The sequence below is a fragment of the Mustelus asterias genome, unplaced genomic scaffold, assembly GCF_964213995.1.
Source record: "Mustelus asterias unplaced genomic scaffold, sMusAst1.hap1.1 HAP1_SCAFFOLD_475, whole genome shotgun sequence".
NCBI lineage: Eukaryota > Metazoa > Chordata > Chondrichthyes > Carcharhiniformes > Triakidae > Mustelus > Mustelus asterias.
The window spans coordinates 48,639-70,595 of record NW_027590427.1 but is presented as its reverse complement, the minus strand read 5'-3'; the positions used below and the strand labels follow the sequence as shown (position 1 = coordinate 70,595).

General features: G+C 46.9%; 1 protein-coding gene and 1 pseudogene across 1 annotated transcript; one reads left to right on the top strand and one right to left on the bottom strand.

Moving 5' to 3' along the window:
- The first annotated feature begins 1,444 nt into the window (after nucleotides 1-1,444).
- Nucleotides 1,445-21,796, top strand: LOC144486815 (uncharacterized). Its single transcript, XM_078204836.1, has 4 exons — nucleotides 1,445-1,551; nucleotides 3,511-4,494; nucleotides 9,840-9,857; nucleotides 21,268-21,796. The coding sequence occupies exons 2-4, from the start codon at nucleotides 3,860-3,862 to the stop codon at nucleotides 21,794-21,796; spliced, it is 1,182 nt and encodes a 393-aa protein (XP_078060962.1). The 5' UTR covers nucleotides 1,445-1,551; nucleotides 3,511-3,859.
- LOC144486817 (5S ribosomal RNA) lies at nucleotides 12,955-13,063 on the bottom strand (annotated as a pseudogene).
- Nucleotides 21,797-21,957: the final 161 nt, after the last annotated feature.

Below are 21,957 nucleotides of genomic sequence, written 5' to 3'. Positions count from 1 at the left end.
CACCTCCGAGTTTCTCCCCCCACAACTCGCACACAATCCTGACTTGTCTGAAATCCAGTACTAAAAGAACTGAAACTTCTTTCATATAAACACTGGGAAGACTGAACCCATTGTCTTCAGTCCCCACTACAAACTCCACTCCCTCACCAGCAACTCTATCTTCCTGGTAACTGTCTGAGGCTGAACCAAACTGTTCACAACCATGGTGAAATATTTCATCCCAAGATGAGCTTCCAACCACATATCCACAACATCATCAAAATCGCCTATTCCCATCTCAGTGACATCGCCCGACTCCACCCCAGTCTCACTTCATCTGGAACTCTCATCCATTCCAATGTGACGTGGAGCTCAAGGGAATGGAACTGACCAAATTGCTCCACAGAGAGTACAGTAAGTCTCACAACACTAGGTTAAAGTCCAACAGGTTTATTTGGAATCACGAGCTTTTGGAGCACTGCTCCTTCCTCAGGTCACTCACCTGATGGACTTTAACCTGGTGTTGTGAGACTTCTTACTATGCCCAACCCAGTCCAATGCCGGCATCTCCACATCATGGCTACCACGGAGAGTTAGCATGGATTTAAGTTGCCAAATGCATTTCCTTCTATGTTGTAATCTCTGCATCACTGGAAATTGATAAAGCAGCCACACTGCTGTATATTTCAAGACAAAAAATATGGGATCATAAATAACATATCTCTCTCCCATACAAATTTACAGTTCATTTAAATGTTAGCCCTCTTCTGGGAAAACTGAATTGTGAACATTGGGTCAGAGGCTACCCTATTAGCCAGATAAGCTGAGGGAACTAAAAGATGTCAATGTCTTTGAGAGAGAAACAAAAATATACCTGGGCCTAGTCCTGTTCCTGAATCCGGTCTTCATCTGTAACCTTTCCAGAGTCTGCAGCCTCCCTGGATTCACTTCCTTTCCCTTCAGTTGCTGCAAGTCCCCAATTTCCCCCAGAATGAGAAAAGAAATGGAAAGGGGGAAACATTGATTTCCTCCCAGATGTTGCCCAGAGGAGGGAGTTTGGACAACTTCCGCATTGTGACGTCCATAATAGAGCTCTGCCTAAATCAGCCAATAGGAATCATTCTGCTCCGCGATGACGTCTCCGGTGCGCAGGCCCGGGCGCGCGGACCCGGGAGCCCCGCCCCCACCCATTGTTCCCCCTCCCCCTTCACCTCTTCCAGCCACGGTTTCCAATCAACCGGCTGACGGCTCCGGCCAGAGCGAGAAGCCGCGTCGTGATCGCCCCCTCCCTCGGCCCGGGACTGCGCATGTCCAAGGGAGAGGGGAAGATGCGCATGTGCGGGGGGAGCCAACCATTTGACCTGTATGCTGAGGTGTTGGCCAATGGAAAGTTGGAGGACCGGAAGTTCTCTGGTCCGCCAGCCAATCAGAGCTCCCCCATTGTCTGAATGCGGAAGTGGACAATGAGCTTGTTCGGCTGTTCATTCCTGCCCAGCAAAGCTGCTGCTGCTCTCACTCTGAATGAAGATTGAGCTTCAGACAGACTCAAACTTCCTTCTGTCTTCAACATCTGTGAGTAAAACACTTTCTTTTCTCTCCCTTTCCAGTTCTTTTCTCATTCTGGGGGAAATTGGGGACTTGCAGCAACTGAAGGGAAACGGAGTGAATCCAGGGAGGCTGCAGACTCTGGAAAGGTTGGCCCAGGTTTCTCTTTCTCTTAAAGACATTGACATCCTTTGCTCCCTCAGCTTGACTCATTGATTTGTCTGGCTAAAAGGTCCCTTTCCTAATGTTCACAATTAAAGAGCTGGTTTCCCCAGGTGATGGCTGGCATTTAAAAGGACAATAAATTAATATAGGACAGAGATATGCCTTGTGTTGTTATATTGTAGATTTGGTATAATATTTATGGTTCTGTAACAAAGTACGTTTATTATTAATTCTCGTTTTATAATGTAGCACTGAAGCTATGTTATATATTTTCACTCATTGAGTCATTACGGCACAGAAGGAGTCCATTCAGTAACTCGAATCCATGCCGACTCTCTGTAGAACAATCCAGTCAGTCCCATTCCCTTTCTATATTCCCTTTCCCCTGCAACTTTATTTCCTTCATGTGCCCATCTAATTTCTGAAATATATTAAAGGGGACAGTAAACTAATACAGGACAGAGACGTGTCTGATGTTTTTTTTATTCATCCTTGGGACACGGGCATTGCAGGCTGGGCCAGCATTTATTGCCCATCCCTAATTGCCCTTGAACTGAATGGCTCGCTCGGCCATTTCAGAAGCTGTTTGAGAGTCAACCACATTGCTGTGGCTCTGGAGTCACATGTAGGCCAGACTGGGTAAGGATGGCAGATTTCCTTCCCTAAAGCACATTAATGAACCAGATGGGTTTTTTGGTCAATCGACAATGGTTTCATGGTCATCAGTAGATTCTTAATTCTAGATTTTGTATTTAAATTCAAATTCCACCATCTGCTGTGGCAGGATTCAAACCCGGGTCCCCAGAACATCAGCTATGTTTCTGGATTAATAGTCTGGTGATTAATACCACAAGGCTATCAGCTCCCCTGTTGTTATATGGTACAGATTAGATATATTATTTATAGCTCTGTAATAAAATACACTTATTATATCTGGCTGTGTAATTTTGGACTGCAGCTATATTATATATTTCCAACAATCTCTTCCCTCAGAGAATTGTTAGTGTCTAGATTTCTCTTCCATAGGGACCAGTGGAGGGATTGAATATATTCAAGGATGAGTTAGACAGTTTTTGAATGACAAGGGAGTCAATAATTATTGGGAACAGGCTGAAAAATGGAGAGAAAGCTCAGATGAGGAAGGATTTCTTCACTCAAGGACGTGGTGATGTTTTGGATTCTCTACCCCAGAGGACTATAGAGCCTCAGTCATCAAGAATTTTCAAGAGAGGGATTGATAGGTTTCTGGATATTGAAGATATCGATGGATATGGGGGACAGTGTGGGGAAAATAATGCAGAGGTTGATCAACCAATAATCTGAATGAATGGTTGAGCAGACTCGATGGGCCGAATGCTGACTGCAGCTCCTATTTGTTCTGATTTCTGTGCTGGACAGGAAGCAGTGAGCATGGATCTGTCAATCAGCCTCAATCAGCACCTTCAGGAGAATTGGGAGGGTGAATATTAGATACAGCAGAGTGAGAATGGAGGGAGAGTGTGTGGGATGGAGATTTACAGCTTTTGGGGAATGGGAGAGGAAAGAACATTCATTAGAATCATAGAATTCCTACATCTTATCAACCGTCCCTGAGCTTTCACAATGAATCCCACTTCTGAGGACACCCTTATCTCTGACTTGTCCGTACTGCTGGCAGTCTCACAATGCAGCTGCCTGTGTGCTGATACGGGAGGCCCTGCTCGGCAAGTTTAATGCTCCATGACTGTGTCTTTAATGAATGCTCCATAGAAACTAGAAATGTCAATTTGAATTTTGATCGTATTCTGAATTGTGATGTTTTTTTTCTAAATTGACTCACAGGATATTAGACAAGGAGAAATCAGACAGAAATCTCCAACATCACATCTAGATCTGACAGATTGACTCGATTTCTTGGGACCTGAATATCATTGGCCTTTGAACCTGGCAGGAGAATTGTTCGTCTGGCCTCTTGGCTTCAAAAGATTGTAAACATCGCTGTTACTAGAAATGCACTGAGATACACACACCCGAGTGAGAGTGTTCCAGTGCACTGAGTGTGGAAAGAGCTTTAACCAGTTACACAGCCTGAAAATACATTGCAGCATTCATAGCGGGAGAGACTGTACCCGTGTTCTGTGTGAGATTTAACTGATTGTTTAACCTGGAGAGTCACAAGGACACCCGCATCATGGAGAAACCGTGGAAATGTGGGGACTGTGGGAAGAGATACAGAATCCCATCTGAGCTGGAAATTCATCAACGCAGTCACACTGGGGAGAGACCATTCATCTGCTCTGTCTGTGGGAAGGGATTCAGTCAGTTATCCTACCTGCTGAAGCACAAAGTCACTCACACCCAGGAGAGACCCTTTAAATGCTCTGACTGTGGGAGTGGTTTCAAAAGCTCTCAGTATCTGGTGTCCCACCAGCGAATTCACACTGAGGACAGACCGTTCACCTGCTCTCATTGCACAAAGAGGTTTAGAACATCATTCAACCTGCGGAGACACCAGCGAGTTCACACTGGGGAGAGACCGTTCACCTGCTCGGTGTGTGGGAAGGGATTCACTCATTCATCCCACCTCAGCAGACACAATCTCACTCACACCAATGAGAGACCCTTTAAATGCTCTGACTGTGGGAGTGGTTTCAAAAGCTCTGGAGAACTGGTGTCCCACCAGCGCATTCACACTGAGGACAGACCGTTCAGCTGCTCTCACTGCTCAAAGAGGTTTAGAACATCATACAACCTGCAGACACACCAGCGAGTTCACACTGGGGAGAGACCGTTCACCTGCTCTCAGTGTGGGAAGGGATTCACTCAATTATCTAGTCTGCTGAAACACAATCTCACTCACACCCAGGAGAGACCCTTTAAATGTGGGCGTGGCTTCAAAAGTTCTCGGGAACTCATGTCCCACCAGTGAGTTCACACCAGGCAGAGGCTGGTCACCTGCTCTGACTGGGAAAGGATTCACTCAGTCAGCAAACTTGGTGAAACACCAGTGAGTTCACAAGTGATTACAGTTCTGGGAGTATTCTTTGAATCTTTCTTGCCCCATCTCCAGTGTCTCTGTTTCCTTTTTCTCAATGGAGATCACAAATAGAACGTAGAACAGTACAGCACAGGAACAGACCCTTCAGCCCACCATGTTGTGTCGAACATGATGCCAAATTAAACTCTTCCTTTCTGCCTGCCCTTGGTCCATATTCCTCTATTCCTTGCATATTCATGTGCTTATTTAAAACCCCCTTAAATGCTCCTATTGTATCTGCCTCCACCACCACTCCGAGCAGCGTGTTCCAGACACCTACCACTCTCTATGTAAAAAAACTTGCCCGGATTAAAATCCATCTGCCATTTCTCCGCTCATATCTGCAGCTGAACTACATCCCACTGTATCCTTTGACAACCTTCTACACTATCTACAACTCCAACTAGCTTTGTGTTGTCTGCAAGCTTGCTAACCCACCCATCCACATTTTAATCCAAGTCATTTATATGTATCCCAAAGAGCAGAGGTCCCAGTACTTCATGCAACCTGCAGATACACCAGCGAGTTCACACTGGGGAGAGGCCGTTCACCTACTCTATGTGTGGGAAGAGATTCACTCAATTATCCAGCCTGCTGAAACACAAAGTCACTCACACCAATGAGAGACCCTTTAAATGCTCTGACTGTGGGAGCGGATTCAAAAGCTCTCAGGGACTGGTGTCCCACCAGCGCATTCACACTGAGGAGAGACCGTTCAGCTGCTCTCACTGCTCAAAGAGGTTTAAAACGTCATCCAACCTGCAGGAACACCAGCGAGTTCACACTGGGGAGAGACCGTTCACCTGCTCTGTGTGTGGGAAGGGATTCACTCAGTCATCCAGCATGCTGAGACACAAAGCCACTCACTCCAAGGAGAGCCCCTTTAAATGCTCTGCCTGAGAGGCCGGCTTCAGAAGCTCTCAGGAACTGATGATCCCCGAGCACATTCACACCGGGGAGAGGCCGTTCAGCTGCTCTCACTGTTCAAGGAGGTTTAGAATATCACCAACACTGCTGAAACACCAGTGAGTTCACACCGGGGAGAAACCATTCACCTGCTTGGTGTGTGCGAAAGGATTTACTCAGTTATCCAGCCTGCCGAGACACAACATCATCACACCCAGGAGAGACCCTTTAAATGTGGGCGTGGCTTCAAAAGCTCTCGGGAACTAATGTCCCACCAGTGAGTTCACACCAGGCAGAGGCTGGTCACCTGCTCTGACTGGGAAGGGATTCACTCAGTCAGCAAACTTGGTGAAACACCATTGAGTTCACAAGTGATGACAGTTCTGGGATTATTCTTGTGAATCTTTCTTGCTCCTTCTCCAGTGCCTCTGTTTCCTTTTTCTAAATGGAGATCACAAATAGAACGTAGAACAGTACAGCACAGGAACAGACCCTTCAGCCCACCATGTTGTGTCGAACATGATGTCAAATTAAACTATTCCTTTCTGCCTGCCCTTGGTCCATATTCCTCTATTCCTTGCATATTCATGTGCTTATTTAAAACCCCCTTAAACGCCCCTATCGTATCTGCCTCCAGCACCATCCCTGGCAGCGTGTTCCAGACACCTACCACTCTCTGTGTAAAACAACCTACCTCTCACATCTCCTTTGAACTTTCCCCGTTTCACCTTCAGTGCATGCTCCCTGGTATTAGACATAACAACTCTGGGGGAAAAGATTCTGTGTCTCATTTTATAGACTGCTATCAGGTCTCCCCTCACCCTCCACCGCTATCGAGAAAACAACCCTCGTTTGTCAGTCGCTCACACCCTCCAATCCAGGCAGCATCCTGGGAAACCTCTTCTGCACCCTCATCAAAGCCTCTGCATCCTTTCTGTAATGTGGTGACCAGAATTGAACGCAATATTCTAAGTGCAGCCCAAACAAAGTTTTATAAAGCTGCAACATGGCATGCTGACTCTTGTACTCAATAAAGGCAAGCATGCCATATGCCTTCTTTACCGACTAAATATTTGTGTGGCTAATTTCAGGAAGCTGTGGACTTGAACCCCAAGATCCCTCTGTACATTAACTGTATAGTTATCCTTAATATTTGATCTCCCAAGTGCAGCACCTCACACTTGCCCGGATTAAAATCCATCTGCCCTTTCTCCGCTCATATCTGCAGCTGATCTACATCCCACTGTATCCTCTGACAACCTTCTACACTATCCACAACTCCATCTAGTTTTGTGTCGTCTGCAAGCTTACTAACCCACCCATCCACGTTTTGATCCAAGTCATTTATATATATATCACAAATAGCGCAGGTCCCAGTACGGATCCCTGTGGAACACCACTAGTCATGGACCTCCAGTCAGAAAAACACCCTCACCACTATTCTCTGACTTCTATGGGCAAGTCAATTCTGAATCCAAGTGGCCAAGTCACCGTGAATCCCATGCATCTTAATCTTCTGGATGAGCCGACCATGAGGGACCTTGTCGAAAGCCTCACTAAAATCTATGTTCACAACATCCACTGCTCTACCCTCATCGATCACCTTCGTCATCTGCTCGATAAAATCGATCAAGTCAGTAAGATGTTGACGGTGCTCCCACTGCAGTCCTGTGATGAAAATATAGACTGGTTGGTGAAATGTAGATAACAGGTAGAATTGATATCTAATGAGGACTTTATACTTTAGAATTGAATACAGGGCTCATTGTTACTAACGGGGAAAGAAGGGTTAAAACCCTTACCCAGAACCCTTTTCACACACACGTGGACATCTCTGAATCTGACGCACACCAAATGGAACGTTACACAAGGGACTGGAATTCACTGGAATTTCTTAACAACCTTTCAATAGAAATGTCCTGGTACCGACTGTGACAAAGGACACAACAGACAGCAAGAACCAGGAGGAACCTTTAACACAGAGAATGTTAATAACCTTGTTCAGGACACCGGTGCCAGGCACAGGAGGATCCCAGGAAAAACGCAACATTTAATTTCTGTCTGTTTCACAATTCTAAATGACTGATTCTTTATCAAAGAAATGTTTAAAAACGGCAGTGATATTCCAAGGTCAGTGTGTCTGGGAAAGGGGCACACTGATGTGTTTTTATTTTAAACAGGAGGATCCATTGAAAAGCAGCTCTGGACGATACGAGCACCTCCTGACCTCCTTTCAATTCATTTCAAATCACCCATCACTTTCCGTGGAATATTCTTTATTCTTTCCTGGGATGTGGACACTGCTGGCAAAGCCCCAGCACACGTTGCTCAGCTCCTAATTGCCCCTGAACGGAGTGACTTGCTCGGCCATTTCAGAGGGGCAGTTAAGAGTCACCCACATCGCTGTGTGGGTCTGGATTCACATGTAGGCCAGACCGGGTAAGGGTGGCAGATTTCCTTCCCTAATAGGGGGTATTAATAGGGTGAACCGGATGGATTTTTACAACAATCCCTGAGAATTTTATGGTCACCGTTACTGAGACTAACTTTATATAATTCCAGATTGATTCACTGAATTCAAATCCCACCGGCTGTCTGTCCCCAGAACCTTTGCTGGTCTCTGCATTACTCGGCCAGCGACATTCCCATTATCCCACCACCTCCCCCGAATGGAATATTCCACAGACCCTTAGTTAAACGGTATGGAGAAAAGAGAAAGGCTTTGACCTTTCACAGAAAGCAGGCAGTCTGCAGTTAGCCTGGAAGCCGTCAGCTGTGGATCCAGGAGCTGTGAACCAGCTGTGGGAGCAGGAGCTGTGGGACCAGGAGCTGTGAAAATGCTGCAGGACCAGGAGCAGTGGGACCAGGAGCTGTGGGACCAGGAGCTGTGAACCAGCTGTGGGACCAGGAGCTGTGAACCAGCTGTGGGACTGGAAGCCTCGAGGGCCATGAGGAACCAGTGCTGTTCCTCATGTTTAAATCCCTCAGCAAGAAGACAGTGAAGCTCAGGCTTTGAGTGAGGAGTCCACAGTTTTGAGATCATAGAGGAAAGTTGAAGGGTTATTCAGTGGGAAGCCAATGGAAGGACCTCATAAAAGCTTGGAGAATAGCTGGAACACTGAGGAGGATTAAAGTGAATTCTGGTGAGCTTTGACGTACCTTCCATATGTTCACAGGAACAGAAGTGAATGAACCTTCAAGATATTAAGTATCAGGGAAATTTTGGGAAAAAGTTAAAAAGTAGAACTGTGTTTATAACGTAAATCTTTTTAACCTACAGTGTTCAGTTTGTAGTGTTGGTTTTTAATTTTCTTTTGTTTTATATATCCAATAAAGTATGTTTTTGTTTAAAGATTCTTGTGGCGTAATTCTTTCAGTTAATCACTGGCTATTTGAATTTTTCTTTAAACATTAACAGCCCCAACCAGGATTATAATGATATTCACAGAAAATATTTCAAAACAAATCAAAGATGAAAATATATAATTTCCCTTATTTTGTATGGCTGAGCCAGCTCCGCTTTCAGACCATTTATTTCGATTCAAAACACTGGTCTTAGACCCACATTTCTCCCCTTCAAACAGAATGTGAAATTCTATCCTATTGTAAGATCTGGGTTTGGCTCCAATCTCAATTGTAACAGTCAAGTCAGTTACCCATTGGAATAAGTTGTGAAAGGAATCTGCAGCTCCTGGCGAGTTACAGACCATTCCAGGTACAAGAATGTTGTCACAGAATTTATTAATTGTAATAAGTATAAAATCACAATATTTAAACACAGTGGGTCAGTCCACTCACTCTGGAACACCAGCTCTCAGCTTCTGGTTGACTGTGGCTGTCGGCTGTTCTGTTGACCAAAGTCTATCTTCTTACTTCATGTTGTGTTGTGTTGCGCACCGAGCTCCGGAAAATTGTCGCTCATTAACCCTCGCTCACAACTATCTCTGTGCGGTATTCACTCATTCAGCTTTGTCGCTCGTCTGCTGTGGCTCTGATTGGCCCAAGTAGCACATGATCAATCCCTGATTGATAAAATGGTGCATGATCAATGTTTGATTGGTCCCTGAAGGATATTGGTCATCTTGCTGATGTCACTTCCCATTAACTCATAGAAATCATCAAATCCCTACAGTGCAGAAGGAGGCCATTCGGCCCACCGAGTCTGCATCAACCACCCCAGACCCTATCCCCATAACCCCATGTATTTACCTTCCTAACCCCCCAACACGAAGGGCAATTTAGCACAGTCAATCAACCTAACCCACACATCTTTGGAGTGTGGGAGGAAATTGGAGCACCCGGAGGAAACCCACGCAGATACGGGGAGAATGTACAAACTCCACACACACAGTCACCTGAGGTTGGAATTGAACCCGGGCTCCTGGTGTTGTGAGGCAGCAGTGCTAACCACTGTGTCACCGTGCCGTCCTGGTCACCTTCCTGATATCACTTCCCATTAACTCCTAACTGAGTTAATCCAGAATCTCAGTCACTTGCAGCAACATCCTTTTCCTTACTGCTTTTCTCTGCTGCTGTAGTAAGTTTAAAGCTTTTCCACTGAGAAAACAAGGAAGCACAAGGTAATTTGTGTGTCTGCTTCCTTGTAATAAAAGGACGTGTGGTGTCACTTCCTAATGACTGATGTTCGTCAGGCTCATCGACCGAACTGCTACATCTGAGGTGTGATGTTTCATTTCTCAGTGACTGCTGATGCCTGAAGCAAGTTACTTAAAGACAAATAACTAAAAGTACAAGAGATACACAAACTAATACAGCAATTACTACAGAACATAGAAAATCTACACAGAAAGGTGACAGGTGTGCTAAAGCTCAGGAAGCAATATACACATTACAAAATACCATTTTTATTTTATTTTCATAAGAAATAAAAGTCACAGAAAATGCATCACAACAACACCATTACAGAAACTGATAATCAAACCCACACTAATCTGTGTGTGTTGAAGGAAAGTGACTATTTCTCTTGAAGTTAAAAAGCGAATACAATTTAAGACATAGCATTTCTCCAGCAATTAAACTACAAGAAGCTTCACATGTATCCTCTAATCCTGCCATCAAATGTGGATCATTTCAGTGGAAATGTGCTCTCCCAGGCTCAAAGAGCATCAGCCACTGGAAGCAAAGTTGTGGGACCGGCCAGTCCACGAGAAAGAAACCCTCCGACCCTCCCACTTCACCTACTGTCAGAATGAACATGGTTCGGGCCTGGATGTGATTAACCACAGCAATAACAGCAGTATCCAACCCCTGTCATCATTTGTGAACTCGCTGGTGTCTCTGCAAGTTGCATAACAATGTGAATCCCTTCCCACACATGGAGCAGGTGAACGGCCTCTCCCCGGTGTGAACTCGCTGGTGTTTCATCACGGTTGCTGAATGTTTGAATCCCTTTCCACACACAGGGCAGTTGAATGGCTTCTTCTCAGTGTGAACTCGCTGGTGTGTCAGCAGGTTTGATGAATCACTGAATCCTCTCCCACACTCAGAGCAGGTGAATGGCTTTTCCCCTCTGTGGACCCGTTGGTGTGTCAGCAAGTGGGATGACTGAATGAATCCCTTTCCACAGTCAGAGCAATTGAACGGTCTGTCTCCAGTGTGAACTCGCTGGTGTGTCAGTAGCGTGGATGAATTGCTGAAAACTTTTCCGCAAACAGGGCAGGTGAATGGCTTCTCCCCAGTGTGAACTCGCTGGTGTGCCAGCAGATGGGATGATTGAGTGAATCCCTTCCCACAGTCAGAGCAGGTGAATGGTCTCTCCCCACTGTGAATTCGCTGGTGTCTCCGCAGTGTGGCTAAATCACTAAATCCCTTCCCACACTCAGAACAGGCGAATGGCCTCTCCCCGGTGTGAACTCGCTGGTGTGTAAGCAGAAGGGAGAATTGACTAAATCCCTTCCCACACTGAGAGCAGGTGAATGGTCTCTCCCCAGTGTGACTGCGTCGATGAGTTTCCAGCTTTGATGGGTAATTGAATCCCTTCCCACAGTCCCCACATTTCCACCGTTTCTCCATGGTGCAGGTGCCCTTGTGACTCTGCTGGTTTCCTCGTCCACACACACAACACAATTAATTTCTCTCCCTGATGTGAATGATTCAATGTTTTTTCAGACTGTGTTAAAGCTCTTTCCACAGTCCGTGCACTGGAACACGCTCACTCAGGTGTGCGTGTGTTTCAGTGCTTTTCCAAGCACACTGATATTTAAGATCTCCTGAAAAAGACAGAACAGCCAAAAATTTATCCTTCTAAATTGAAAGACTGATGATATTCAGGTTCCGATAAATAGAGTGAATTTGTGAGATCTTAGTGTGACATTTGGTTTGATATTTCTGCCTGCAAATCTTCACCTTCAGATATCCTGTAAAAGTAGTTTACAAAATGCATCACTGTCAGTACAGGATAGAAATGCAGACAATTCTAGTTTCTATGGAACATTCTTTCCTCTCTCATTCCTGTGAATCTCCATCCCACACACTCTCCCTCCATTCTCACTCTGCTGTATCTAATATTCACCCTCCCAATTCTCCTGAAGGTGCTGATTGAGGCTGATTGACAGATCCACGCTCGCTGCTTCCAGAACTAAGAGACCTTTACCAAGAGTTAGGATGGACGTGTGTGGCTGAAAGGACCCCTTTGCTGTAATGACTCTATAACTGGAAGTATATAACATAGGTACAGAACAATATTACAAGAATATAAATAAGAATAAATTACTTCATTGCAGAACCTTAAATAATTTATCTAATCTGTGACAAAAAAAATCACGAGATATATCTCTGTCCTATATTAATTTACTGTCCCCTTAAATGTCAGCCATCTCCTGGGGAAAGCAGCCCTTTAATTCTGAACATTAGGAAAGAGAACATCCTCTTAACCAGACAAATCAATGTGTCAAGCTGAGGGAGCAAAGAATGTCAATGTATTTAAGAGAGGGAGAGAGAGAGAGCTGGGCCAACCTTTCCAGAGTCTGCACCCTCTCTGGATTCACTTCATAGAATCATACAATCCTATAGTGTAGAAGGAGGCCATTCGGCCCATCAAGTCTGCACCAACCACAATCCCACCCAGGCCCTATCCCCGTACCTCTGTGCATTTACCCTAACTTGTCCCCCTGGTACAAAGGGTCAATTTAACATGGCCAATCCACCTGACCCACACACCTTTTGGACTGTGGGAGGAAACCGAAGCACCCGAAGGAAACCCACGCAGACATGGGGAGAATATGCAAACTCCACACAGACAGTGACCCAAACCAGGAATCGAACCCGAGTCCCTGACGTTGTGAGGCAGCAGTGCTAACCACTGTGCCACCATGCTACCCTAAAGTCTACTACACCTGGTATTCCCAGGAGGTCTCCCATTCAAGTACTAACCAGGCCTGAATCTGCTTAGCTCTCGAGATCAGGCGTTTTCAGACGAGTATGGTCGTAGACATTGGCTGATTCTTTTCACTTCCTTGAGTCTGTCTGAAACTCAATTTTCATTCAGAAGGAGAGCAGCAGCAGCTTTGCTGGGCAGGAATGAGCAGCTGAACAAGCTCATTGTGCAACTTCCGCATTCAGACAATGTGGGAGCTCTGATTGGCTGGAGGATTAAAGAACTTCCGGTCCTCCAGAGTTTCCATTGGTCAAACCCCGCTGACAGACAATGAGGGGCGGAGCCCCACGTGGGGGTGGGCGGGACTTTGTCCTCCAGCCGCGCTGAGCTGTTGTCCAATGGGAAAGGCTGGAAGAGCCGGACAGACAATGGTCAGTGCGCCGGCTTTGTCCTGGGCCCCGCCCCACAACCGCACATGCGCATGCCCCCCAAAATACGCACATGCGCACCTTTGATTCACGGCCCCTTACTAGCTCTGGCCAATAGGAAGAGTTGGAGGACCGGAAGGATTCTGGTCCCCAGCCATGGAGAGCGCGGGCTTTGTGTGAGTGAAGATGGAGTTTCAGACAGAGTCAAACTTCCTCCTGTCGTCCACATCTGTGAGTGGGAAAGATTGGATTGTCCAGCCAGTCCGCCATATTGGCCGTTCGCTTTGCGTGTTGGCCAGTATAGTGTGCTCCAGGCAGGGGGCGGGCAGGCAGAGGATAAGGAGTTCAAGGCGGGCTTAATGCGCGCCTTGCGGTGAGCTTTTGGAAATGTGGCCGCTGGGAGGAACGCCTTGGTCGGCGTGAAGTTTCTGTTTCAAGTGCTTGGGTTCGTGACTTGTGCAAGGACTTTTTGTTTCGGCTGGGGCTTGTTGAATGCTGCTCTCGCTGGGATTCCTGTGCCTTGAAAGGCGTGGCCCAGGTAGATGCAATCTCGGAAGACCCAAGCCAGGGAGGAGCCATTTGGGAACTATGGTTTCGGAAGGTTCAGCCGCGGAAGGTGTGACCCCAGACGGTGCAGCCCCAGTGGGTGTGATTTTGGAAGTTCTGGCCCGGAGTGGTGGACTTTGGAGGACTGTAGTTGAGCGTTGCCGACTTCGGACGGTGGAATGTTGATGGGCGAAGCTCTGGAAGGCGATGCCTCCGAAATGTTTCACAATTGTATGGTTGTTCATGGATTGTTTGTTATTGTAATATGTGGTTTTCCTGTTATGATAGTTGGTGGTTTGTTCCGGCCCCCGTCTATTTTTCTTGCGTTATTTGTGGCCTGGGGGGCATCCCCCCCTGGATGGAGTCACCCCCGGGGGGTGTGACATCCACTTGGGGAAAGTTCTGGGTGGTGAAGCCCCGGACATAGTAACACCAGAGGGATTTTTATTCTCCGGGAGAAAAATTGGGAAGGCAGGCCCGAACTGAGTACCCTGGAGAGACTCTCCCACCGCCCCGGCTGCAATTCCGGAAGGGATTCCGGATTGAGTACGTTCGGGGTGGTTTCCCCATTTCCCCCCTCCGGCTGAACATCCATAAGGTGTAACCCCCGGATATGAGTACCACTGGAGGGTTGCATCCCCCGGCAGGTGGACAAACCCAGGGGACGGTGCCCTTATGCTTCAGTGTTTATTTTTTTGTTGTGTACAGTTGTAGTGTTGTTAATGTTTGTCGATTTGTAGATTATGATTTGTAAATGGAGGTGTATTTTGAGGGCAATGCCCTGGAAAACTGTAATTGACGATGAACCCTTCCGAAATGGAAGGTAGTAATTGATAAATGGATGGTGTTAGCCATCGGTAATGTATTTTTCATGAATTGTTTGTTATTGTAATATGTGGTTTTCCTGTTATGATAGTTGGTGGTTTGTTCCGGCCCCCGTCTATTTTCTTGCGTTATTTGTGGCCTGGGGGGCATCCCCCCCTGGATAAAGTGACCCCCGGGGGGTGTGACATCCACTTGGGGAAAGTTCTGGGTGGTGAAGCCCCGGACATAGTAACACCAGAGGGATTTTTATTCTCCGGGAGAAAAATTGGGAAGGCAGGCCCGAACTGAGTACCCTGGAGAGACTCTCCCACCGCCCCGGCTGAAATTCCGGAAGGGATTCCGGATTGAGTAGGCGGGGTGGTTTTCCCCATTTCCCCCCTCCGGCTGAACATCCGTAAGGTGTAACCCCCGGATATGAGTACCACTGGAGGGTTGCATCCCCCGGCAGGTGGACAAACCCAGGGGACGGTGCCCTTATGCTTCAGTGTTTATTTTTTGTTGTGTACAGTTGTAGTGTTGTGTTAATGTTTGTAGATTTGTAGATTATGATTTGTAAATGGAGGTGTATTTTGAGGGCAATGCCCTGGAAAACTGTAATTGACGATGAACCCTTCCGAAATGGAAGGTAGTAACTGATAAATGGATGGCGTTTAGCCATTGGTAATGTATTTTTTTCACATTTGTTCTTTGTGTATTTGTAATTGTTTTGTATTAACGTATTTGTAATAAACAAAAAGAAAGCCACATCTGTGAGTGGGAAAGATTGGACTGTCCAGCCAGTCCACCATATTGGCCGTTCGCTTTGCGTGTTGGCCAGTATAGTGTGCTCCAGGCAGGGGGCGGGCAGAGGATAAGGAGTTCAAGGCGGGCTTAATGCGCGCCTTGCGGTGAGCTTTTGGAAATGTGGCCGCTGGGAGGAACGCCTTGGTCGGCGTGAAGTTTCTGTTTCAAGTGCTTGGGTTCGTGACTTGTGCAAGAACTTTTTTGTTTCGGCTGGGGCTTGTTGAATGCTGCTCTCGCTGGGATTCCTGTGCCTTGAAAGGCGTGGCCCAGGTAGATGCAGTCTCGGAAGACCCAAGCCAGGGAGGAGCCATTTGGGAACTATGGTTTCGGAAGGTTCAGCTGCGGAAGGTGTGACCCCAGACGGTGCAGCCCCAGTGGGTGTGATTTTGGAAGTTCTGGCCCGGAGTGGTGGACTTTGGAGGACTGTATTTGAGCGTTGTCGACTTCGGACGGTGGAATGTTGATGGGCGAAGCTCTGGAAGGCGATGCCTCTGAAATGTTTCACAATTGTATGGTTGTTCATGGACTGTTTGTTATTGTAATATGTGGTTTTCTTGTTATGACAGTTGGTGGTTCCGGCCCCCGTCTATTTTCTTGCGTTATTGTGGCCTGGGGGGCATCCCCCCCTGGATAAAGTCACCCCCGGGGGGTGTGACATCCACTTGGGAAAATGCTCTGGGTGGTGAAGCCCCGGACATAGTAACACCAGAGGGATTTTTATTCTCCGGGAGAAAAATTGGGAAGGCAGGCCCGAACTGAGTACCCTGGAGAGACTCTCCCACCGCCCCGGCTGAAATTCCGGAAGGCAGTCCGGATTGAGTAGGCGGGGTGGTTTCCCCATTTCCCCCCTCCGGCTGAACATCCGTAAGGTGTAACCCCCGGATATGAGTACCACTGGAGGGTTGCATCCCCCGGCAGGTGGACAAACCCAGGGGACGGTGCCCTTATGCTTCAGTGTTTATTTTTTTGTTGTGTACAGTTGTAGTGTTGTGTTAATGTTTGTAGATTTGTAGATTATGATTTGTAAATGGAGGTGTATTTTGAGGGCAATGCCCTGGAAAACTGTAATTGACGATGAACTCTTCCGAAATGGAAGGTAGTAATTGATAAATGGATGGTGTTAGCCATCGGTAATGTATTTTTCATGAATTGTTTGTTATTGTAATATGTGGTTTTCCTGTTATGGTAGTTGGTGGTTTGTTCCGGCCCCCGTCTATTTTCTTGCATTATTTGTGGCCTGGGGGGCATCCCCCCCTGGATAAAGTCACCCCCGGGGGGTGTGACATCCACTTGGGGAAAGTTCTGGGTGGTGAAGCCCCGGACATAGTAACACCAGAGGGATTTTTATTCTCCGGGAGAAAAATTGGGAAGGCAGGCCCGAACTGAGTACCCTGGAGAGACTCTCCCACCGCCCCGGCTGAAATTCCGGAAGGGATTCCGGATTGAGTAGGCGGGGTGGTTTCCCCCATTTCCCCCCTCCGGCTGAACATCCGTAAGGTGTAACCCCCGGATATGAGTACCACTGGAGGGTTGCATCCCCCGGCAGGTGGACAAACACAGGGGACGGTGCCCTTATGCTTCAGTGTTTATTTTTTTGTTGTGTACAGTTGTAGTGTTGTGTTAATGTTTGTAGATTTGTAGATTATGATTTGTAAATGGAGGTGTATTTTGAGGGCAATGCCCTGGAAAACTGTAATTGACGATGAACCCTTCCGAAATGGAAGGTAGTAACTGATAAATGGATGGCATTAGCCATTGGTAATGTATTTTTTTTACATTTGTTCTTTGTGTATTTGTAATTGTTTTGTATTAACGTATTTGTAATAAACAAAAAGAAATCCACATCTGTGAGTGGGAAAGATTGGATTGTCCAGCCAGTCCACCATATTGGCCGTTCGCTTTGCGTGTTGGCCAGTATAGTGTGCTCCAGGCAGGGGGCGGGCAGAGGATAAGGAGTTCAAGGCGGGCTTAATGCGCGCCTTGCGGTGAGCTTTTGGAAATGTGGCCGCTGGGAGGAACGCCTTGGTCGGCGTGAAGTTTCTGTTTCAAGTGCTTGGGTTCGTGACTTGTGCAAGAACTTTTTGTTTCGGCTGGGGCTTGTTGAATGCTGCTCTCGCTGGGATTCCTGTGCCTTGAAAGGCGTGGCCCAGGTAGATGCAATCTCGGAAGACCCAAGCCAGGGAGGAGCCATTTGGGAACTATGGTTTCGGAAGGTTCAGCCGCGGAAGGTGTGACCCCAGACGGTGCAGCCCCAGTGGGTGTGATTTTGGAAGTTCTGGCCCGGAGTGGTGGACTTTGGAGGACTGTAGTTGAGCGTTGTCGACTTCGGACGGTGGAATGTTGATGGGCGAAGCTCTGGAAGGCGATGCCTCCGAAATGTTTCACAATTGTATGGTTGTTCATGGATTGTTTGTTATTGTAATATGTGGTTTTCCTGTTATGATAGTTGGTGGTTTGTTCCGGCCCCCGTCTATTTTCTTGCGTTATTTGTGGCCTGGGGGGCATCCCCCCCTGGATAAAGTCACCCCCGGGGGGTGTGACATCCACTTGGGGAAAGTTCTGGGTGGTGAAGCCCCGGACATAGTAACACCAGAGGGATTTTTATTCTCCGGGAGAAAAATTGGGAAGGCAGGCCCGAACTGAGTACCCTGGAGAGACTCTCCCACCGCCCCGGCTGAAATTCCGGAAGGGATTCCGGATTGAGTAGGCGGGGTGGTTTCCCCATTTCCCCCCTCCGGCTGAACATCCGTAAGGTGTAACCCCCGGATATGAGTACCACTGGAGGGTTGCATCCCCCGGCAGGTGGACAAACCCAGGGGACGGTGCCCTTATGCTTCAGTGTTTATTTTTTGTTGTGTACAGTTGTAGTGTTGTGTTAATGTTTGTAGATTTGTAGATTATGATTTGTAAATGGAGGTGTATTTTGAGGGCAATGCCCTGGAAAACTGTAATTGATGATGAACCCTTCCGAAATGGAAGGTAGTAATTGATAAATGGATGGTGTTAGCCATCGGTAATGTATTTTTCAGATTTGTTCTTTGTTCATTTGTAATTGTTTTGTAATATCGTGTTTGTACTAACCAACGGAAAATCTTTGCATTGTTTGTGGCCTGGGGGGTATCCCCCCACCCCCCCCCCCCCCCCCCCCCCCCCGGATAGAGTGACCCCCGGGGGGTGTGACATCCAGTTGGGGAAAGTGTCCGGGGCACCCAGAGGGGTAACACCGGGGGGGTTTTGTTCTCCGGGAGAAAAATTGGGAAGGCAGGCCGAATTGAGTATCCCGGAGAGCTTTTCCCACCGCCCCAGCCGAAAATCCGGAAGGCAGTCCGGATTGAGTAGGTTCGGGGTGGTTTTCCTGTCCCCCCGCCTCCAGTCGAACATCCGTCAGGTGGAACCCCCGGACCTGAGTACCTCTGGAGGGTTGCATCCCCCGGCAGGGGAAAAACCCGGGAGGCGGTGCCCTGGAGGGCGGCGGATATGCTGCAATGTTTATTCTTGTTGTGTTGTACTAATGTTTGTCACTTTGTAGATTATGATTTGTAATTGGAGGTGTATTGAGAGGGCAATGCCCTGGAAAATTATGACCGTTAGTGAACCCTTCCGAAATAGAAGATAGTAACTGATAAATGGATGGCGTTAGCCATTGGTAATGTATTTTTTCACATTTGTTCTTTGTGTATTTGTAATTGTTTTGTATTAACGTATTTGTAATAAACAAAAAGAAACCACCATCTGTGAGTAAAACACTTTATTTTCTCCCCCTTTCCATTTCTTTTCTCATTCTGGGGGAAACTGGGGACTTGCAGCAACTGAAGGGAAATGAAGTGAATCCAGGGAGGCTGCAGACTCTGGAAAGGTTGGCCCAGGTTTCTCTCTCTCTCTCTTAAAGACATTGACATCCTTTGCTCCCTCAGCTTGACACGCTGATTTGTCTGGCTAAAAGGTCCCTTTCCTAATGTTCACAATTAAAGGACTGGTTTCCCCAGGAGATAGAAACTCGAAGCAGGAGTAGGCCATTCGGCCCTTTGCGTTTACTCCACCATTCATTATGATCATGGATGATCATCAAATTCAATATTCTGATCCCCCTCCCACCCCCCATATCCCTTGATCCCTTGAACCTCAAGAGCTCTATCTAATTTAATCTAGAAATCACACAGCGTTTTGGCCTCAACTACTTTCTGTGGTAGTGAATTCCGCACATTCACCACCCTCTGGGTGAAGACATTTCTTCTCACTTCATTTCTAAAAGGTTTATCCCTTATCTTCAAACTATGACCCCTAGTTCTGGACTCTCTCACCATCGGGAACATCAGGAGATGGCTGACATTTAAGGAGACAGTAAATATAGGACAGAGATACATCTAATGTTGTTAGATGGTACAGATTAGATATACAATAGTGGTTCTGTGATAAAATACATTTATTATTTCTAGCCTTGTAATATACCACTGTAGCTACATTATAAATTTCTAGTCAGAGTCATTACTGCACAGGCGGAGTCCATTCAGTAACTCGAGTCCATGCCGACTCTCTGTAGGACAATACAGTCAATCCCACTCCTCCTCTATAACACTGTTTCCCTCCATGTTTATTTCCTTCAAATATCCAACCCAATTTATTTGAAATTATTTTTCTCCACTTCCACCACTGGTGTGATTTTCTGATTATGCCCATTCGCTGTCTAAATAAAGTTCTTCCTTCCACATCCCCCACTCTATCTCTGATTAAAAGATACAGCACTCTCTATCAAACATTTTCTGTACAGCTAATTGTGCATCTGGAGAGATATATGTACATTTACTGAATTAAAATGTTTGGGTGTCTGACTCCAGAACCTTGTATCGATAGATCAGCACGACTCATTCATTAGAATTGGGAGGGTGAATATTGGATACAGCAGAATGAGAATGGAGGGAGAGTGTCTGAGACGGAGATTTTCAGATTTTGGGATTTTATTTATTTATTAGCGTCACAAGTAGGCTTACATTAACACTGCAATGAAGTTACTGTGAAAATCCCCTAGTTGCCACACTCGGGTAGACTGAGGGAGAATTTAGCATGGCCAATGCACCTAACCAGCACGCCTTTCGGACTGTGGCAGAAAACCTGAGCACCCGAAGGAAATCCACGCAGACACGGGGAGAACGTGCAGACTCCGGACAGACAGTGACCCAAGCTGGGAATCAAAGCCAGGTCCCTGGTGCTGTGAGAGAGCAATGCTAACCACTGTGCCAAATGAGAGAGGAAAGAATGCTCCGTAGAAACTCGAATTATCTGTTTTGAATTTCTATCCTGTTCTGACAATGATGACTTTTGTAAACTCTTTTACAGGATATCAGAAGGTGAGGATTTACAGACAGAAATCTCGAACCAAACGTCACATCATCTGACAGAGTCGCTCAATTCATTGGGAGCTGAATATCATCAGCTTTGAATCTTGAAGGAGAAATGTTTGTCTATTTTGTCTGCGACAGAAGATTTTAAACATCAGTGTGACTGGGAAAGCACCGAGACACATGCACATCTGAGTGAGAGTGTTTCAGCTTTAACTAGTTACACAGTTTTTCAAAACATTACCCTTTGGAACCGGGAAAGACGCTACACGTGTTCTGTGTGTGTGGACACCTCAGTTGATTCTTGAATATGGAGAGTCACAAGGACACCTGTACCATGGAGAAACCATGGAAATGTGCGGACTGTGGGAAGGGCTTCATTACTCCATCAAGCCTGGAAAGTCATCGACGCATTCACACTGGGGAGAGGCCGTTTGCTTGCTCTGACTGTGGGAAGGGATTCACTCAGTTATCCCACCTGCGGACACACCAGCGAGTTCACACAGGGGAGAGGCCTTTTATCTGCATTGACTGTGGGAAGAGATTCACTCAGTCATCCAACCTGCTCGGACACCAGCGAGTTCACACTGGAGAGAGGCCATTCATCTGCACTGAGTGTGGAAAGGGATTCAGAGATTCATCCACTCTGCAGAAACACCAGAGAGTTCACACTGGGGAAAGACCATTCACCTGCTCTGATTGTGGGAAGCGATTCCGAGATTCCTCCACCCTGGTGAGACACCATCAGTTTCATACCGGGGAGAAACCGTTCATCTGCTCTGACTGTGGGAAGGGATTCACTCAGTTATCCACCCTGCAGACACACCAGCGAGTTCACACCGGGGAGAGACCATTCACCTGCTCTCAGTGTGGGAAGGGATTCACTCGGTCAACATCCCTGCTGAGACACCAGCGGGTTCACAATTGCTGACACGGGTTGGATGCTGCTGTTAATCACATCCAGGACTGAACCATGTTCATTCTGACAGTTGGTGAAGTGGGAGGGTCGGAGGGTTTCTTTCTGTTGGACTGGCCCTTCTCCCAACTTTGCTTCCAATGCTGATACTCTTTGAGCCTGGGAGAGCACATTTC